The 20,418-nt window shown below is 45.9% G+C and overlaps 1 protein-coding gene across 3 annotated transcripts in view; it reads right to left on the bottom strand.

Moving 5' to 3' along the window:
- Nucleotides 1-20,418, bottom strand: part of LOC147727192 (tight junction protein 2-like) — a 595,437-nt gene that overhangs the window by 264,595 nt on the left and 310,424 nt on the right. For all 3 annotated transcript variants that reach the window (XM_086961242.1, XM_086961240.1, XM_086961241.1), the window contains one exon: nucleotides 6,602-6,655. In XM_086961242.1, the coding sequence (XP_086817368.1) occupies nucleotides 6,602-6,646 (45 nt within the window). In that variant the 5' untranslated portion in view covers nucleotides 6,647-6,655. The remainder of the gene's footprint in view (nucleotides 1-6,601; nucleotides 6,656-20,418) is intronic.

Below are 20,418 nucleotides of genomic sequence, written 5' to 3'. Positions count from 1 at the left end.
ACCTAACGTGGGGCGGGACTGAGAAAACGAAACCTATCGTGGGGCGGGACTTCCGTTTTGTGAAGCCCGCGCCCACGGAGTGCCTGGAGGAGCACCGAGGGAGAGCCCCGCGGTCGGAGGGCCTTTGACCGGTGAGCGGAGCGGAGGGGGGGGGGGGGGGGGAGAGAGAGAATGCCTGTATGTCTGCGTGTCCGGAGGGCCTTTGACCGGTGAGCGGAGCGGGGGGGGGGGGGGGAGAGAATGCCTGTATGTCTGCGTGTGTGTGTGCGCGACGGCGGAGGGGTGGGGGGCGGGGTGCGACGGCGGAGGGGAGGGGTGCGACAACGGAGGGGTGGGGGGGATGCTCGGTGCACGTGTGTGTGTGTGTGTGTATGCATGCGACGCTGGGTTCGCTGTATGTGTGGGTGCGTGCATGAGCGCTCGTGTGTGTCTGTCGCTGTTTCTGCGCATGCGCGTGTGGTGTAGCTGCTTCCCAGGAGACAGCAGCTGAGCGCGTTCGCGAGCGCGTGGCCAGCGGAAATCGCCTCCAGAGAGGCAAAGCGCGCGACAGACCCTGTCTCCTGGGAAGCATCGTCCCTGACATAAGATCTCGGCGGAGACGCGCTTACGCGCGTCTTTTAGCCGAGACCTAAAAAACAGATAAGAAAATTCTTCAGTACAGCCGTGAAGCAGGCACGGAGAGAGGAGGTGCAGGGGGGCACAGGGAATGCAGCTCTCGCCCCACCCACCCTGGCTGGGCTCTCCCTCCCAGCGTCTGCCGGCAGCCATTGTAGCAGGGGATAGTATCTCCCCGCCCTCCCACCTTCAGCCTCTTTCTGGTCTTTCCTCCCTTCCCCCCTACCCAAAAGTAAACTTCCCTGAGTCGCGCTCGTCAGTAGGTGGGTGTCAGAAAGCTCGAGGCGCTTGCTCGCTACCAGTGCCGCCTCCTTCCTCGCTATCTCTGGCTGCCATTATCTCTCCCCCATGCATGGAGTAAAGATAGCGCCACTCCCGCCATACCTCTCCACGCACTGGTACATGGGGTGTAATAGCAGCATGACCCCCTTAACTCCCGCTCTTGCTGGTGCATGCAGTGTAGATAGTGCCACCACTGATGTACCTCCTCGCACCGTGCATGGGGTGTAGACCGCGCCACTCCCGCCATGCCTCCCCTCACACTGGTGCATGGGGAGTAGACAGCAGCATTACCCCATACCTCCCCCCTCTCGCCGGTTTATTGGGTGTAGATAGCACCTCCACCCCCATACCTCCCCTCACACTGTGCATGAGGTGTAGATAATACCAACCCCCCCCCCCCCTTCGTGGTGCTGGTGCATGGGTGGGACAGCACCATTCCCGCCATGCTTCCCCTCGCACTGGTACATAGGTGTAGCAGCATGTACGTGCCAGAGCTCCACATATCACGGTTTGTGTCCATTTCTCGCTTTTGTTGTGTACTTTCTAGCCTCGCTTATCAAGCAGGCGTGCTACAGAGTCGGGGTTGTCGTTTAATTTACACGGGTTATGTTTTACCGGTTCCCAGGTATTAAACTGCTGCACTATTTCTTTATGTGAACCCCCGCTACTGGTTTCAGCTGCTTTTTTTCCTAACAGCTTTTTTAATCCGAGCAGCATTTTTTTACTGTTAAAACGAGTTCTCTTTAAAACGCCCATTTTGATTTTCGTGGTAAATGACGGTGTGTTGAGTGACTGTGCACCAGTTTCACCGGAACGGATGCGGCCCTGCTCCTCCTGCTGAAGCCGTCTCATGGGCCGTGCCCGCTGCCAACTTTCTCCGCAGGGCTAGCACGCACAGCTAGTTAATGTGCCTGCTGCGGAGATGTCTGCCCCAGCAATGAGACATAGTAAATTTTAATGGTGGCGGGGCAAAGCCTTTTATCTTTCGGGTGGAGGATGAAATGAGTGCCCTTGACTTCAGTTCACGCTAATGGATGCTATTTGACAACTAGGCACTAGTAAACCGGGCCAGGACAACTGGTTCTTGACTCTATAGTGAATGTTTGTGTTTTTGCTTTCTGGTGTGGTTTTGAGGTATTGCAGCATTTGCATAGCGCCTCGTACCCCCAGTTCGCTTCCGGGTGGGCGGGTAAGATATTACCCTGTTCCTTGTGCACTGTTGGTGTCGTGGGGGTTTATAGTTTAAGGAATATGTGATGTGTCTTTGTGCGTCACATCCCTGTGGGACGGGTCTTTATGTGTGGGTTTCGGCGGGTGCTCAATATGTGGTGGGAAGCACGTGCTGGTGCCCCAAAGCATGGAGTAAAGCAGCCAGATGTGGGAGATAGTGCTGCGATGCATGCCCTGGACATACTTGGGCAGCTGGGCAGTGGCGCTTGTCAGCTGCAAGAAACACTTCTTTTTTAATAGGGTAAAAAGTATGCTTACACCCCTTTCATGAAAATTTTTTGTATCATTATCCATGCAAATTTATTGTCACACCACAGTCGCTCTTTTCAAAGCAATAAACAACAAAATTAATGGAAGGAATGCTTAAATGTATCTCAGCTGCTGATGATTGGTTGGTGCTGCATTCTTGCTCATAGTTTTTCTGCCTCTGTTCCACTTTGAACAGAGACCAGCCATAAGCAAATCTGTCCTGCACCTACAGGACAGTGCAGCCCAAACTGCCCTGCTAGGACCCCTCCAGATGAGAGCACTAGTAGCTGCGCATCCTTTCATAGCACTTCTTCTAGTGAGGGGGTGCTCCTAGTTTACCAGAGCCCCAAACAAGCCGGAGCTTAGAGTTTGGATGTATTGAATATGAAACTTTCCCCTAGTGAGACTTGTACAGATCAGAAATGTGATGTAATGCAATAAATCTTAACATGTGATAGGTAGAGAACAGCAGCAATAACTGTGGTGCATAATTTGCCCTTCGTCACATAATATGGTGTATAATTGGCATTTCCTTCCCCACATCATTAGTCTTTTTCTTAGCTGCACATTTTGATCTATCCTGATGGCCACGAGAGCAATCACATCCCCTGAACAGTGAGAGGAGTGCAAGAACTGTTAGTGTCCCAGGCAGAATAGCATTTTGTTATTGGAGCACTCCCACCCACTAACTAAAATGCCATTTGGGGTGCCATTTCTTGTAATTCAGCACCACTTAGTCTCCCTCATTTATCCCACTTCTGGAAGTGCAAGCCTCACAGCAGCCAGGCACCCGGGACACGCGTGCATTGCTCATGGATGAGTAATGTTAAGCTTTCACTAGGCTCTCCTTGGCAATGTTCAGAGTTTCTACTTTCTCACCTCAGTGTAGGGGGCATGCAGGGGGTGGGAATGAACATTTGGTACACTCTGCCTTAGTTTCAGGCCTCCAGTTGTGCTCCAACAGGTACCGCCCGTAGAGATGTAGTGAGGGGGAAAAGACAAATAAAACTATCACTGAGCAACAGTTTCTAGGCACGGCTCGGGCACCAAAATAAAAGACCCTGATTAATGAATCAAAGAGCTAAAATAAGGTTGAAAAAGGTCTATAGCCAAGTACTCAAATCTTATAAAAACAGTGTGATATTTCTAATAGTAAGTTTCCAGTGTTATAAGTGAAAAGGTCTCCAACAGAGCCAATTTAGAAACAAATTATTTTATTTATTATAGAAATTAGTTCCAAAAATATATAAATCTTTTTTAGTAATATTTTTGTAGATTTTTTAAAAATTGATTTTTCTTGTTTTTTTTTATACAATTTGTTAAATCATTAATAATACATATACATTCATTCTGCAAATACTTTTGAATACACAGTGAAATAGAAAAAGACAAAAGATGTTAGCAATACGGCAAGGTGGATCACGACGCGCGTTTCGGCCAAGTAGCCTTCTTCAGGTGGCCGTGTATTGCTTTGGAGGCTATTTTAACAGGTCTTGGAATAGCCACACTTTATTGATTGATGCGTTTTCTATTTCTGGTTAAAATTATGTACCTATAGTATCATGATGGTGCCAGAAAATATGGAAATAGTCGTCCCAGCAGTGAGTGTCCAGGTAGAAAACTGATTATATCATTAGCTTGCTTCAGAGATAATCTTTGATCGTTGTTGGCTTCTCTTTATAAGGAATTTACTGGATAGGGTAGCTTTCATGTAGTTTCCACTTAGGGGTTGATTCCTTTAAAAAAATATACTAGACATTCAGGATTTCAGGCAGACAAGAGGCTCAGTTCTATCGTTTTGAGGTCCGTTTCTTGGGCCATCCAGCAAGCTATCCCACATCACGCCAGACCAGCCGAGATGCAGCACTAACACCAAGAGGCTCCTGTCCATCTCCCACGCTGTGAATCGCCCAAGAAACGGACCTCAAAACGATAGAACTGAGCCTCTTGTCTGCCTGAAATCCTGAATGTCTAGTATATTTTTTTAAAGGAATCAACCCCTAAGTGGAAACTACATGAAAGCTACCCTATCCAGTAAATTCCTTATAAAGAGAAGCCAACAACGATCAAAGATTATCTCTGAAGCAAGCTAATGATATAATCAGTTTTCTACCTGGACACTCACTGCTGGGACGACTATTTCCATATTTTCTGGCACCATCATGATACTATAGGTACATAATTTTAACCAGAAATAGAAAACGCATCAATCAATAAAGTGTGGCTATTCCAAGACCTGTTAAAATAGCCTCCAAAGCAATACACGGCCACCTGAAGAAGGCTACTTGGCCGAAACGCGCGTCGTGATCCACCTTGCCGTATTGCTAACATCTTTTGTCTTTTTCTATTTCACTGTGTATTCAAAAGTATTTGCAGAATGAATGTATATGTATTATCAATGATTTAACAAATTGTATAAAAAAAACAAGAAAAATCAATTTTTAAAAAATCTACAAAAATATTACTAAAAAAGATTTATATATTTTTGGAACTAATTTCTATAATAAATAAAATAATTTGTTTCTAAATTGGCTCTGTTGGAGACCTTTTCACTTATAACACTGGAAACTTACTATTAGAAATATCACACTGTTTTTATAAGATTTGAGTACTTGGCTATAGACCTTTTTCAACCTAAGTTTCTTCCCTATGTATAGCAAGTAAAATTTGTCCAATATATAGGGGTCCCCTACTTTCAAAAATAATCAAAGAGCTAAAATAGTCATCTATATTTGCGAACAGGGGCAGTTTTGAACTTGCAATGACACGTTCAATCAACTTGAATGATTTCCGCCTCTTTCTACTCTATCAACTATCGATATATATCTAACTTTCTCTCTCTCTCTTAAGTTCTCTATTTCTCTCGCTCTCTCTAAGTGTGTGTGTTTTAGTTACATAGTGGTGATTGCCATTGTGTCATTAAATTTAGGTCTGAGTTTCTATAGTCATGGCGTTTTTTGTTTCCCTAATAACTTTGCTCTTTGCTGCAGTTTGAGGAATCTGCAAAAAACTTTCCAAAACAAAAGTTCATCCACCTCAGCTCCTTCATGGAAAGTTTTAGGCTGATCCATTAAGTGGGGCAAGAAAAGGTGGGGTGTCTAACGTGTGATTTCCTATGCTATTTCTCATAGAAATCTTTGCCGCCCCCCACCCCAATACAAAACAAGCATTTGCGAGACTTTGAGCTAATGGCATTGTAAATAACAAACCTTTTATCTATGTGTTGATTTTGAAAACCTATAAAATGAAAGGCATTGTCATTTACAATGCCAATAGCTTAAAACTTGGCAAATGCGAGACCTATTGCATTGCAAATGCTTGTTGAAACTCAGGAGCAGCAACATCGTTGTGGTGTCACCAGGGCTTTAAGTGGAAGCGTTTTCAATATTATAAACAAACTATAGTTGCTGCTTATTTATCTTATGCAACTTACAACCACTGGCAAAGCCAATAGTTTTGTCATGTTGTAGGTATAATGTTACTTGCTGTATCATATCTGGGTGTAATAACAAACAGCAAAATACAAGTCGGGCGGCACACTATGCTAAGTAAGCACAGATTTTTAGCTTACGTGTTTTTAAGCCACACCCTTGATTACATTAACCAAGCCCCTTTTAGAACCCCACCCCAGTTTTTTCATCCCACTTAAAGCCCCGATTATAGCTGTAAAGTTGTGAGGGGGCGGTGAAAATCTCAGTGGTCCCTCATTAAAATTTGCAGGGACCCGAGTCACACGACCATCAATCTGTGCAGCACCACAGAGCATTGCATGTTCGCAACGGCAAGAGACTGGAAAGTAGCACAGGAAGTTTTATTTGTTTGATCATTTTGAGTCATCTCTTTGAATACTGAGATGCTGACTCAAACAAGCAATGCTCATCAGCACAACCTTTCTGATGCCTTCCTATGTTTTGCTAAATAAATCAGAACAGCAACTAACAATGCTGAGAAAGTTCCAAAGAGAGAACTGATGAGATTTCACAGTGGCGCTTGTTCTTTGTATGTAGCACAATAGCTCTGTTATGTGGTTATGTGTTTTACGAATTTCTTACTCAGCACTAACTTCATTCCACTATCAAAACCTTGCATTATTTACAAGACGTCCAACCAAACCACAATTCAACCGCAATGTAATGTCTTACACAATTAAATGAATGAGTCAGAACCGTGTACTCCACATGACACAATTACTCTGTATTTCAGCACTAGAGGCAGTGATTCTCACCTTGTGTAAGGTCACAGTGAACTGTTCCCATATCAGTTCTTCCATGACTGGGGCCTGTTAAAGAAAAACACGTTCAATTAGTAAAGACAATGCAGCAGTGCAAACAAATCTCAGACAGTACTTCTTTACTGGGAGGCAGGATGCGTTATAAAGAAACCTTCAATCTAAAGTCTTTCACCTTTATTTGGGGTGTACAAAAATCTAATCACAGACGGGGATGGGTGGAAATGTTTCTCCTCTTTACCACATTGCTGATTTGAATGGTATACATTTACTGTACGTAGCATTAAAATAACGTGCAAGCAAAAAAACAAAAAAAAATATATATATATATATATATATTTCTGCTTTGCTAACCACTATTCCCGTTGTTTTAAAACGCAACGGCAGTTAAGCTTTGAGAAATCTGCTTTTGAGCGGACACAATTAATGACAAGCTGTTGCGCACGGTTAGCTCACTTGAAGGATTAGCCACAGTTTAGAGGGAGCAGAGTTAATCTGGCCTTGGCTTCTCTGACAGAGGGATCATCTCTTCAGGGAGCGAGGCGGTCACGAGAAGTAATTGCTCACACCTGCCAGCGTCAGTAAACTGAAGCACAACAAATGTTTAAAATAAGAAAGGGAAGCCACTTTCCAACAGGGAATAAGGGACTTCGCAAACAAAGCACGACACTATACAACTCCGTTTGCGCCAGTGGACGAAAGCAGCCTATATTAAATGCCAAGTTGCATCGACTCAATGACTGTATGGCCCTGCTTGTCATTTTACAAATACACATATCTGGATGTAGCTCCCTAGCAGCTCTAGCGAGTCACTTCCCTCAACGGAATCTATGTAGAGGGCCATACATAACAACCACCGATTGGCCAGGAGAGGAGAAACAGGCCTGTAGCTTGGGTCTATACCTCGAGGACAAGGCATTTTCAACAACCACTATAGCCAGCGGACCATAATGCTATAATAATGCCTTATCGGCCTTCAATTCCTCCCCATGCCTTAACTGTCCCCTTACAAATCAATCAATCAGTGTTTGGTAAGCAACCACCTAAGAATAAAATACATTTAGGGGTATAAACAAGAACACATTACCCATGATGCATGAAACACATTCAGAGGAGTAGTAAAGGAAAAACACATGATGCCTAAAAACATTCAGTGGTGTAAGCCAAGGGAAATACATGATGCATAAACCTACACATTCAGCGGTGTTCAGAACAAAGCACATGATGCAATAAAATACACTCAGAGGTGCAGCGCAAGAAGACACATGATGCCTAAAACATTCAGAGGTGCAGCGCAGGGAAAAGGAAGACACATGATGCCTAAAAACATTCAGAGGTGCCAGAACAACACAATAGCGCAAAAACACACAGTAGGCATTTACTATTAAAAACATAGAAATCACATTGTGCAGAAATCACATACCAGCCCCCATCTAATAAAGGGACTAAAAGAGCCCTGTGTCCAGAAAGTCAGGGCGCGCTGCCATGCAGCGCCAGTCAGGCGTGCGCCACTGGCGCAAAGCCTAAACGTTGCAGGTGCCCACTGCTTGCTGGGCACCTGGGAAACACACAAGACCTAAACGGTGCAGCTGCCCACTAATTACTGGGCAGCTGGTAGTCCACACTGCGACAGGGTCCTCACTGACCCTTAGGCCAAACTGCGCCAACTGTTGGAGCCACACAGGCTCTGGGCATATCACACATGCCCCATGGTGCAGAACGTTGGAGCCACACAGGCTCTGAAACACTTGTGTCCCCCAAGAGCCTCACTGGGCTCTAAACATCAGGTGGGCGGTGAGCCCCTCTGGACTCAAACAATAATGTGCCCCCCTAGAGCCTCCGTGGCTCTCGAAACAACTGGGGGAAGACACGGGCCACAGGGACCATTGACAGAACGTGGGGGCGGCCCACTGCCATCTGGAGCTGCCCGGAATGTACCCCTGCCGTGGCGGAGCTCTCAAGCTCCTAAAATCATGGCCCAAAGGTTGGAGCGGCCCGCTGCCAAGTGGGACCGCTCTTTGCCGGCACTGTGCCTTCAACAGGCACCCACAGTAGCCCACACGGAGCCCCCCAGCCCTTCAACTCACCGGGCTGTTCTTCTCCTGGCGGGGGCTCCTCCGGGCAACGGCGCTTCCTCTTCGGGGCTTCACTCGAGCAGCGCGGAGGGGCAGGCTCTGGCATTGCGCCTCCCGCCCCCTCGCAGGACGACAGGCTGCCCGTCTTCTCCCGGGGCTCCCTTCAGCACACGGGAGCCCCGACGACCAGCCGCCGAGCCCGCAGCAGCCGCCGCCATAATTCTTCCTCTTTCCCCGGGCCGGCAGCCAATCACAGCGCGGCCCGGGGAAACATCACCAAACAATCCCCGACAGGCTAGCCAATGGCAGCGCGGCCCACCGGGACGAGCCCCCAACAGCGGGCCAATCCTAGTGCGGCCCCTTCGGTGCTTCGTCCCGGGCAGCGGTGGCGATTCAGAATGCAGAAGCAGCAAATGCCGGGTGGGCACCGGCCTTAAAAATAAAGCGCTCCCAGCGCTCGGGAAGTCCTCGGTTTCGCTGGCAATGCCGGGTGGGCACCGGCCTCTGCAAATAAAGCGCTCTTAAGCGTCAACGGGCAATCCACGGCGCTCCCAGCGCTAGCAAACAGACAGAGCGCTCCCAGGCGCTCAGAGGGAAACACAGCGCTTCCAGGCGCTAGAAATACGAATCAAGCGCTCCCACGCACCAGCAGGCAACAAAGAAGGTTCAAGTAAAAATAAAGCGCTCTCTGCAGGGAAATGCAGGTTCTCCATGCTGCCAAAGGTCCTAGAGATTCCAAGGGGCAAAGCAAAGTCCCCCCAATCAGCCCAGGCAGGGCAGAGGGGTCCCCCAGAAGTCCTCCAGGCATCCAGGAAAGTCCATCAGGTGTCCAGGGGCTGGGCAGGGCCCAGGGATTCCCCTGGGCCCAAGCAGCAGCACGCCCCTGGCAAGATTCAAGTCCAAAAAACAAGAACAAATTGGAAGGGTACACAGCCCCTTCTTATACAGAGAAAAGTCTTTGAAGTCTTTGTGCAGGTAGTGTGAGAACCAGCTAGAACTGGTTATAGGGAACTCTCTTTAGTGTCAGGGACAGAGGTGACAGTCGCCCAGCGGGAGGTGGAGCCAGCATTGTGGTCAGGAAGGCACAGCCCTAGTCACTCCCAGGTGCCATCTCCTCCCACTTCCCTGGCAGCAGATGCAGCCTTTCATCCACGGGCTGACTCAGACAACCTCCTGGGGCTCCCCAGCCCCTGCCATCCTCAAACCAGACAGTCAATCCACAAGCAGTCCCAGGCACTCCTGGGCCAGGCTCACCAGCCAATCACACGCCAGACACAAATTACACAAATATGCCAACTTCTAAAAGTGGCACTTTTAGACTAGACACAATCATGCCGCATATACCATTTCACAGCATTCAGTCTCACGATTTCTCTCATACCAAACTCGCCCCTGCACTCCCCACACATCAGGAACTACCATGGGCATACATATTCCCCATTCATTCCTATGGGAGGGCAGGTCACTCACCACACATACACAGAGAGCTCAAGCACTTTACAATGTACCACAGTGAAAAAGTGCGCAGAGGCCTAAAATCACCAACACCAGGTCACAGAAACTGGCTAGGAAAAAGCAAAAAGTCTCGGGGTGAACCTGCCAAAACGGCCGGGTCCAACAACATCTTTTTAATAATTGGCAGCCATCTAGTTGAAATCACTAGCACATTTAAATGGAGGAAAGTCAGCAGGGCTGACATTTAAGTTCCCTTCACTGAGATCCTCTTTACTCCAAGTAGTTTTGGCCTACAAATGTTAAACAAACAAAGCAGGTTACAATATTGGGGACAATCCTGCAAAATGTATTGAAATCCTGTTTGTTCAGACATTGTCCTGCCTATAAGGTGCATGAAAATTGATATCTCCAATCTAGACACAAAGACCAGCAATGTGGGGTCACAATGTGGGCATACCCATTGAGATCTCATTCAAGGACGAAACAAATCAGCTCTCAGATGATCAGTGTTGAATGAAAACTACCTATCGGATTTTTAAGTTCGAAGCATTGATACATATGGTATATTAACGGGTTCCTTGATCAGAGGAGTGTGGAGTATTCTGCAAAAGGAACAGGATATAAATAGGTGATTACACAAGAGTTTAAAAAAATAGGCAAATGAAGTAACTTTAAAAGCAGATATATTTTCTCTTATATAAAAGGAAATTCAATAGGATGATCTCACTAATACATTTTCTCAGACTGATCAGTTCATAAGTTTGTTAAAGAAATGTATCCCTAGACTTGAAAAGTGGCACTCACATAGAAGGACCCATTAATATTAGTACTCAGCAACAACAGTGGTTGCCTCAGGTTTAACAAAGTAAAAAGATGAATCGCTTAAGTAAGAGGCCAAAATGCCCAAACCCCCAAATAACTTGTACAAAAGAATGTTTTATGCATGTGCAACTTGTATTAAATGCAATCCGTTGTGAATTTGATCTTATAAAAACGTCAAAGTAGGTGCTCCAAGTGATGGAGCAGTGTAGGTGACCAGTGAAAGAAAATGTGAATGTGCACTGTAGAACAATAAAGAAAAAGACAATACTGGCTGTATACATCAAATTTTATGAAGCATAGACTACAGTATCAGCCCTGGCTACAAATCGTATCCATTTATTTCAGATAGTGTTTAAAATCATTTAAACTCATGAAGATCATGCAGCTAACTCAATACTTGGATTAGATCACTGGCGGAGCAGGTGAGTTTATAAAAAATAGAATGTGTAAACAGGGAGAAAAAGATCATTATTCTCAAAGGTAACATGCTGGCTGACATGAACGTTTTAGTGCCCGCTTGTATAGTATCCATTTAAAGAGCAAGTAGGGATTAGAGTAGAAAAAAGAATATGGGATGGACCAGAAAAATAAACCCCACTAACCAGAGTCCCTTGTTGCACCTCAATTATTTCCACATGTGCCACTGATTCAGTTAACTGAGCAACAGCATGCACAGTGTCAGATTCACCTCTGCTTCTTAAATAAAACTGGGAACCAACTGAAGTTCACACAGTGTTTGAGCTACTTCTATCTTTGGACGTGAGACAGGTTCCTGTGAACCAGGCACACAATAATGTCAATATAAGCAGAAGGAATCCACCTTTTGGCCTCCAGCCTCATGAGCACCCCAACACAATACACTTTGTAAAAAACCTGGGAAGGCTGGGTGGTAGTAATTATATGGTTCCCCACAGATTTCAGAACCTTCCCTGCACTGAAATATGAGGAAACTATGTGATATTGGCCAAAATGTGAAGTTTGCAGCAAGTCATTCTGCATAAGAAAACCTAGTGGGATACAAGCAAGTCACAATACCTTGGGCAACACAGATTTTTAGTTTTAAGAAATTAATGGGTTTCGTACATTTCCCTGAGTGGCAGCTGATCCCAGGTCCGTCCAAATACCACAGCTAAACACACAAGAGTCTGATAAAAATGCCAACACTCCTTACCGATAGATTCGGGATAACAAATAGATATTTGAAAAGATGAAATCTGCTAGTACTTAAGAAATAATACGGATTCCTATTCATTCCTTTCCAGAACACTATAGTAGAAAACGCTTCCAATAAATGAATTTGCTATCTTAAATTTCACGGACTGCCATGAGAGCACTGCAGTAAAATATCTCAATTGTAGTGGTTCACAAAGGCACAATTCTTAAGCTTTAATGTAATTTTTTTGTAAACCGAAACATGCAGAGATTATTTATGAGATGGAGCACACCTCAATTTAGATAACAATGTTAAGTCCCCCACTTCTTGGATGGTTTAAACATGTTCACCACCTTTGCCTTTTTGTGCACTCTGACAAAATGTTTTGGTTATATCAGAGATATTTATTAACCCAAGACCTCTATGGATCTGGGTACTATAAAAGTGGGTGTAAACATATTTCTACTTTGTGGTAAAGATGTTCAATATTGTGTTGTTTCCTTCCGACAGTCTAAGAAATTCAAAAACGAAAATCAAGGGCGCTTTGTCCTAAGTATTCATAGGTGGCAGTGGTTTTTGTCATGTCTTGTTAAAAATATATATGAGTAAATTGAGTTGAAATCACAGTGTATGGTGTGATGTTGTATGCGAGTGTGTGACACGTGACTAATAGACCATTAAAAAAACTAATTAAAATAATCTTTCACAATTTTCGTCCTTTCAGTAGCACTACCCAATGCTTCCATTTTGAAGTTAGTGAATAACTAATAATCTGCAAATATTTATTGATAACTAAAGTCATTTGGTACAAGACTATTGTTTACAAAATCATCATCTCTTAGGTGTATTGTCTTATCATTGGTGTTATTTGGTACGGAGTAACAACCAGCAGAATGGCACAATGCTTTAGAAGGCTGAGGAGGATCTGCAGGTCAGAGGTTCAAATCCGGGCATGGCTGACTCAACCTTCGGTCCTTTGATTGCCGTGAGGGGAACGGCAGTCCGTGGCAGCATTTTCACCCCTTCCTCCCTTTGAGCGTCGTGAGGGAAACGGCAGGGCGAGTGAGCAAGGACCACACATCCCGGGTGCCCCGGAGGCAAGAGGCGCACCTGGAGCGTCAGCGGCAGCGCCCGGAGGCGCGATATTACAGCGGAGCTCCTCTCGCCAAGCGAGTCGCGCGCGGGAGCGCCCAGGCGAAGCCCGGGCAAAGGGCGGGCCCTCTGTGGCCCTCAGAGGCCTGAGGAGACTGGACTGGGCCAGGGACTCTACACCTTTTAATCTTGACTTCTACTGTGTACTACCTACGTGAGACTTTATTTCTTTTATTTTCGTGTATTTGTGGTAAATATTTTACCGTATACGAGTTTGCCATATAATTTCGGAAAAGTAAAGAAATAGCTCAATCAAATGAGAGGCAGAGTCCGTGGTGTCTGAGTCATAAGGGCTTTAATCATAAATGATGACTCGAGCCATGGAAATCTGTTCCATCAATACAAGGGTTCGAGTATGCAATGATGGCAGGAAAGATGTCAACGATTTATTCACAGTACATTGAATACAGTAGGCGTGACAAGTGAAATGTATATGATAAGAACACATGTGCGTAGCAAAAAGGCGTGAACAGGGGTGTGCACAGAGGCATACACTAGAAACGTCACAGAAAAGTGTCACAAGTGGGTGGATGCTTAGAGAATTCTTGCAGAGTCAGCTGAAACCTGTGGCCTGAATGCGCGTGCAGCTAATATGACGTGTGATTGACGTGCAACTGGAGGAAGCTAAGGGTCTGACATTTAGCACTAGTAGAAGAGACAGAAGTCTGGCATGTCAGATCGACCTGTCCCTATAACATATCTGATATCTAATATTTGGAGGATGTTTAATCTAGAGTAAAAGGTCACTTGGGCAGAGGCTACTCTATACTGAATGTTAGTGCGTGTATAGGTGCCTGCGTGTCTACGTGCGGGGCCATGGGCCTACTCTGGTAACGGGAACTGTAAATTACTTGCACGGAGACAGGGAGACTTGCTCTTTGCTCTGCAGCCGGGGATATGTTTACCTAAATCACTAGACAGGAATGTGTTTCCGAAGAGCTGAGCTGGCTACGCTGATAACTTGAAGGTAAAATACTGTTTTTGGCAGGCAGACCAGGCCGAGCCGGGCACCGCTCGCTTGGCAGGAAGTAAGACAGAGGTCAGGGATGCATCTCCATCTTGCAGTTTTCAGAGGCAGAAACAGAAGTGGCTTGAAGACAGGAATCAGGGCCTAGCTCGGCAGAGCCAGGAAAAACGTGAAAGTGCACCATGTAAAGACGGTGGCACGGCATACTTAGGAACTGAATTATCGATCCATTCATGGTGGATCTGATAGAGGACATGTTAACGTTGGACGCAAATGTATTTGCGTCTTCAGATTCGGTTGTGGAGGGAAATTACATGTACTTGAAACTCGTACATGGAGTCGTTGGGGTACACGTTGGGGACACATTTGACCATAAAAATTTCAATTACCTCATTCCCTCCTTGTCCCCTACGGACCCTTCAAGATATGTCGATGTTCATGAGACCATCAATCTGTTCATATAACATCATTTGCTCTTCTTTCTTTCTTCGGGAATGGGAACGTGAACTTGAATGGGGAACACAAGCTGTGGCGCACAAGCCGCAAATCGCGGGCCCACATTGCAGACATAGACAACAACTGAACACTATGGCCAATATGATTCCTAGGAATGACAGTAGCTTCCATCCCCAGGCTGTGATTACGCTCCAGAGCCAACCGGACCAAGTCCAGGAGCCTGGATTCTGGTGTATCAGATGGGCAATTTCGTGAAGTCTGGTGATAGCTTTAAAGACCGATGGCGCGTTATTTGGAATAAACACGCAGCAACTGGATCCGATGACTCTACAAGCTCCGCCCCTATCGGCCAGGATGACGTCAAGGACAAGGCGGTTCTGAAGAACGACAAGTCTCATAGCAGACTGCTCCTCTGTTAAGTTGCCCAAGGCAGAAGTAGTCTCATTCACTACGGCTTCAAGTATTCTGGTTAATTTGCGTATCAGTTTACTATTGGAGACAGTGCCTAGATAAGGAAAGAATCCTTTATTGAAATCTGTATATTGTTCCCATGTAGTTTCAGTCTGATCAACTATTGGGAGGTCTCTCTTGTGCCTGACAATATTAAGGCGGGAATTCCTGTGATAGTCAGATGGGGCTAGGAATACTGGTGGCAATAAGAATGCAATGAAACAGGTACCATCCCAGTCTGGAGGTAAACGTACATAGGCTGTCTGACCACAAATGAAATAGGAATGTCGGGAAGCTTTGAATGTAGATTTGCCTTTATCACTGAATTCGACCACAGTAGTACAGTCACTGTGACCTAGATGTACTGAACCATTCTTTCTGACACATAATACACCTTTCGCTGGTAAAACTGATATGGATGGCAAGTCTGGACTGGTTTCTGACTGAACATTTAGAATCATGAGGTTAAGTGTAAAATTGCCTAATCCATACACTTCATTTTCTAGATCTGTCCCTGTCATTTGCGGAAAACCCTCCTTGTCTGGGAAACATGTCTTGTTCATGACTGTGTTCAAATTTCCCCATATCCAATTGCTTTGGGAAACTCTAGATTCGGTGTTTATAGAAGATATTAAACTAAACCATGCACCACAAGAACCATTATGTGTAAACGGATAAGGAAAGAGGGGCAGAGCTCCCTTGTAGTTCTGATAGGGAGGGAGTCGGCCACATATCCAACAATTAGTAGCATTGTTGGTCTGGTGAGAATGGTGTAACATACGAATAAATGTATTGTTGCGCAGAGCAAGTCGCTAAGAATTCGTGTGGAGGAAGAGCACTAAACGTGTGCTCGACAGTGTCATTAGCAAAAGAATGTGCAAGAGGAAAATACATGTATAACATCCAACTTATTGCAATAATCGTAAGACTCAGAAAAAACATAATAAGTAGTGTGCAGACGCATCTGCTCCGGAGACTTTTACAATAATGTTGTTTCTTGGTCTCCTGTCTATCTCTCTCTCTATTTGGGTCTAACTTGTACATTGTCAGAAACTGCCTAACCGCTTCACCCGAGGGGGACTTAAACAATTAAACTGTCTGACTTACTAGACCTCAATTTCTGTCTGTACTCCTCTTGGGGAGTTTTCTCTAGAAGGGGGAGTTTGGTATCAGTCACTGGTACGTGGGAGTTCTGTGATTCAGATTTTGGCGGAAGTCCAAAGAATCTCTTAACGTGACTGGAGTGCACCCAACCCTTGCGCCCCTCCAGTTTCACGGCAGTCCTGGTTGTTAACAAAACGATCTTCGGCTCCTTCCAGCGGGGCTCCAAAGGGCTCGATCTGTCAAAATTCCGAACGACCACAACATCGCCCGGGACCAGTTCATGTGGCTTCACCTCGGTGTTGTCTGGGAAGGCTGCTGCGACCTGTGAACGACATGATTGTAGTGCAGACATCAAGGAAGCAAGGTAATCTGTCAACATAGTACTATCAACATCGGTAATTTTTCGAGGCAGAGGCGTCCCCCACATATTAGGAGGTCTACCGAAGACCACCTCATACGGGGATAACCCTGTCCTAGAGTGGGCTACCATTCTCATATAAGAAAGAGCAACTGGCAAAGCTACTATCCAATCTACTCCCTTCTCTTTACACACTTTGGCAAGGCGAGTTTTCAGAGTCTGATTGTGCCGCTCCACGAGACCTGCTGCCTCAGGATGCCGGACACAGTGAAACTTCCACTGGTACCCCAATAGAAGCGAGACCTGCTTCATGAGTTCGGATGAGAATGGCTGACCGTTATCTGAATACACGACATGGGGCAAACCGTATCGCGGGAAGAACTCATGAACCAACTGCTTGGCAGTGGTCGGGGCAGTGTAATCTGGGACGGGATATGCTTCTGTCCATCGGGATAGGGCACATACAACTACGAGGACATACTTGAATCCTCGGCATCTTTCCATCTGAATATAATCCATCTGGAGGACTTCAAAAGGATAGTCGGGAGGATGAAATCCACTTTGCTCTACGGGAACACCTTTTCCTGGGTTGAACTGACAACAGATCATGCAGGTACGCACTTTCTGTTTGGCTGCTGCTCGTAAATGCTTGTTGAACCAAAGATTCTGTAAACTGTCTAACATGGCTTTTTCTCCTAAATGTGCTGGACTATGTGCTGTGTTAATGATAACTTGAACCATAGAGTCGGGGAGAAACCATATGGTCTTTCCCTTTGTCATCCATCCTTGATCTGTCTGGACCCCTCCTTGTTCAGTCCATTTCTTTATTTCATCTGGAGTGGCATGTGTCTGTATGTCGATGACATCTTGTGTGGGGTCCCTAACTGTCATAAAATGTGTCAGTGAGGTTACATCAGTCTTTGTCATGTCCGTTGTTTGAGTATGAGTCAGTGCTGTATGTTTCGCTATTTGATCTGCAAAATCATTGCCCTGAGAAATCTTGTCGGTGACTTTCGTATGTGCTTAGCACTTCATGATAGCTATAGCTGTAGGAAAATGTATTGCTTCTAACAGAGCTTGAATGAGGGGACCATGCTGAATCTTGGCTCCATGAGAGGTCAAGAAACCTCTTTCTTGCCAGAGGACACCGAAATCGTGAACGACTCCGAATGCATAACGGGAATCTGTATATATGTTTACTTTCAAGTCCTTGGCTCGTATACAGGCTTGGGTCAGAGCGATGAGCTCTGCTGCTTGGGCTGACAGGGTGTCAATGGGATGTGTTTCTATGACTTCAGTTTCAGTGGTTACTGCATATGCGGCCACTAACTCTCCTGTACTTGTTCTTAAACATGAACCATCCACATAAAGTGTCAGGTCTGGATCGGATAATGCAACATCTGTCAAGTCTTGTCTGGGTTTCGTAACTGTGTCAACTACATCCACGCAATCATGTGGAGTAGGGTCTGTTGTGCTCGATGGTAAGAGTGTAGCAGGATTCAGTGTATTACAACGTCTGATTTCTATGTGTGGCTGGAATAATGTCAATTCATAACCTGTCAGTCGTGCTACAGTCAAGTGTTGAGTCTGTGTTCTGTTTAGGAGAACCTCTACAGAGTATGGAACTTGTACTGTCAATTGATGTCCTAATACAATGGATTTACAAAAGGGGGTGGTGATGAACAGAGTGTCTGAATTGAGCAGACCACTCTTACCCAGTCCAAAGATCAGGGCTTGATCCATCACCGTTATTTATCTCACTGCCCCATCCCAGCTCAGAACCTGGCTATATGCAAATCAGTCTGTCCCTGGCCCAGTGCATCATGGGAACAGGGCAGACTAAACTACCAAGCCAATTCTTTACCAGAAAGGAGACAAGCTACCGGGGACCGGTTTCTGGCATTATACTCAGATGTGAGTCCCTTGCTCATTGCACCATCAGGATTCAAGCAAGCCGGGCCGAAGAGGCTGAAATGCCAGAAACCGGTCCCCGGTAGCTTGTTTCCTTCCCAGTGTAAGAATTGGCTTTTGTAGTTTGGTTTGCCCTGTTCCCATCATGCACTGGGACAGGAACAGACTAATTTGCATACAGCCAGGTTCTGAAACTGGGATGGTGCAGTGAGCTAAAAAACGGTGTTGGATCTAGCCCTGATCTCTTGACTGGGTGAGAGTATTCTGTTTAATTCAGAGACTCTGTCCCTCACCACCCCTTGTTGTAAATATTTTTGTCCACCCTAAGCGTGGAAGGGTATACTCAGATGTGAGTCCCTTGCTCATTGCACCATCAGGATTCAAGCAAGCCGGGCCGAAGAGGCTGAAATGCCAGAAACCGGTCCCCGGTAGCTTGTTTCCTTCCCAGTGTAAGAATTGGCTTTTGTAGTTTGGTTTGCCCTGTTCCCATCATGCACTGGGACAGGAACAGACTAATTTGCATACAGCCAGGTTCTGAAACTGGGATGGTGCAGTGAGCTAAAAAACGGTGTTGGATCTAGCCCTGATCTCTTGACTGGGTGAGAGTATTCTGTTTAATTCAGAGACTCTGTCCCTCACCACCCCTTGTTGTAAATATTTTTGTCCACCCTAAGCGTGGAAGGGTTTACTCAGATGTGAGTCCCTTGCTCATTGCACCATCAGGATTCAAGCAAGCCGGGCCGAAGAGGCTGAAATGCCAGAAACCGGTCCCCGGTAGCTTGTTTCCTTCCCAGTGTAAGAATTGGCTTTTGTAGTTTGGTTTGCCCTGTTCCCATCATGCACTGGGACAGGAACAGACTAATTTGCATACAGCCAGGTTCTGAAACTGGGATGGTGCAGTGAGCTAAAAAACGGTGTTGGATCTAGCCCTGATCTCTTGACTGGGTGAGAGTATTCTGTTTAATTCAGAGACTCTGTCCCTCACCACCCCTTGTTGTAAATATTTTTGTCCACCCTAAGCGTGGAAGGGTATACTCAGATGTGAGTCCCTTGCTCATTGCACCATCAGGATTCAAGCAAGCCGGGCCGAAGAGGCTGAAATGCCAGAAACCGGTCCCCGGTAGCTTGTTTCCTTCCCAGTGTAAGAATTGGCTTTTGTAGTTTGGTTTGCCCTGTTCCCATCATGCACTGGGACAGGAACAGACTAATTTGCATACAGCCAGGTTCTGAAACTGGGATGGTGCAGTGAGCTAAAAAACGGTGTTGGATCTAGCCCTGATCTCTTGACTGGGTGAGAGTATTCTGTTTAATTCAGAGACTCTGTCCCTCACCACCCCTTGTTGTAAATATTTTTGTCCACCCTAAGCGTGGAAGGGTATACTCAGATGTGAGTCCCTTGCTCATTGCACCATCAGGATTCAAGCAAGCCGGGCCGAAGAGGCTGAAATGCCAGAAACCGGTCCCCGGTAGCTTGTTTCCTTCCCAGTGTAAGAATTGGCTTTTGTAGTTTGGTTTGCCCTGTTCCCATCATGCACTGGGACAGGAACAGACTAATTTGCATACAGCCAGGTTCTGAAACTGGGATGGTGCAGTGAGCTAAAAAACGGTGTTGGATCTAGCCCTGATCTCTTGACTGGGTGAGAGTATTCTGTTTAATTCAGAGACTCTGTCCCTCACCACCCCTTGTTGTAAATATTTTTGTCCACCCTAAGCGTGGAAGGGTATACTCAGATGTGAGTCCCTTGCTCATTGCACCATCAGGATTCAAGCAAGCCGGGCCGAAGAGGCTGAAATGCCAGAAACCGGTCCCCGGTAGCTTGTTTCCTTCCCAGTGTAAGAATTGGCTTTTGTAGTTTGGTTTGCCCTGTTCCCATCATGCACTGGGACAGGAACAGACTAATTTGCATACAG

Source organism: Lissotriton vulgaris, chromosome 3_1 (assembly GCF_964263255.1).
Source record: "Lissotriton vulgaris chromosome 3_1, aLisVul1.2, whole genome shotgun sequence".
Taxonomy (NCBI): domain Eukaryota; kingdom Metazoa; phylum Chordata; class Amphibia; order Caudata; family Salamandridae; genus Lissotriton; species Lissotriton vulgaris.
This window is presented reverse-complemented; position numbering and strand designations above follow the sequence as displayed.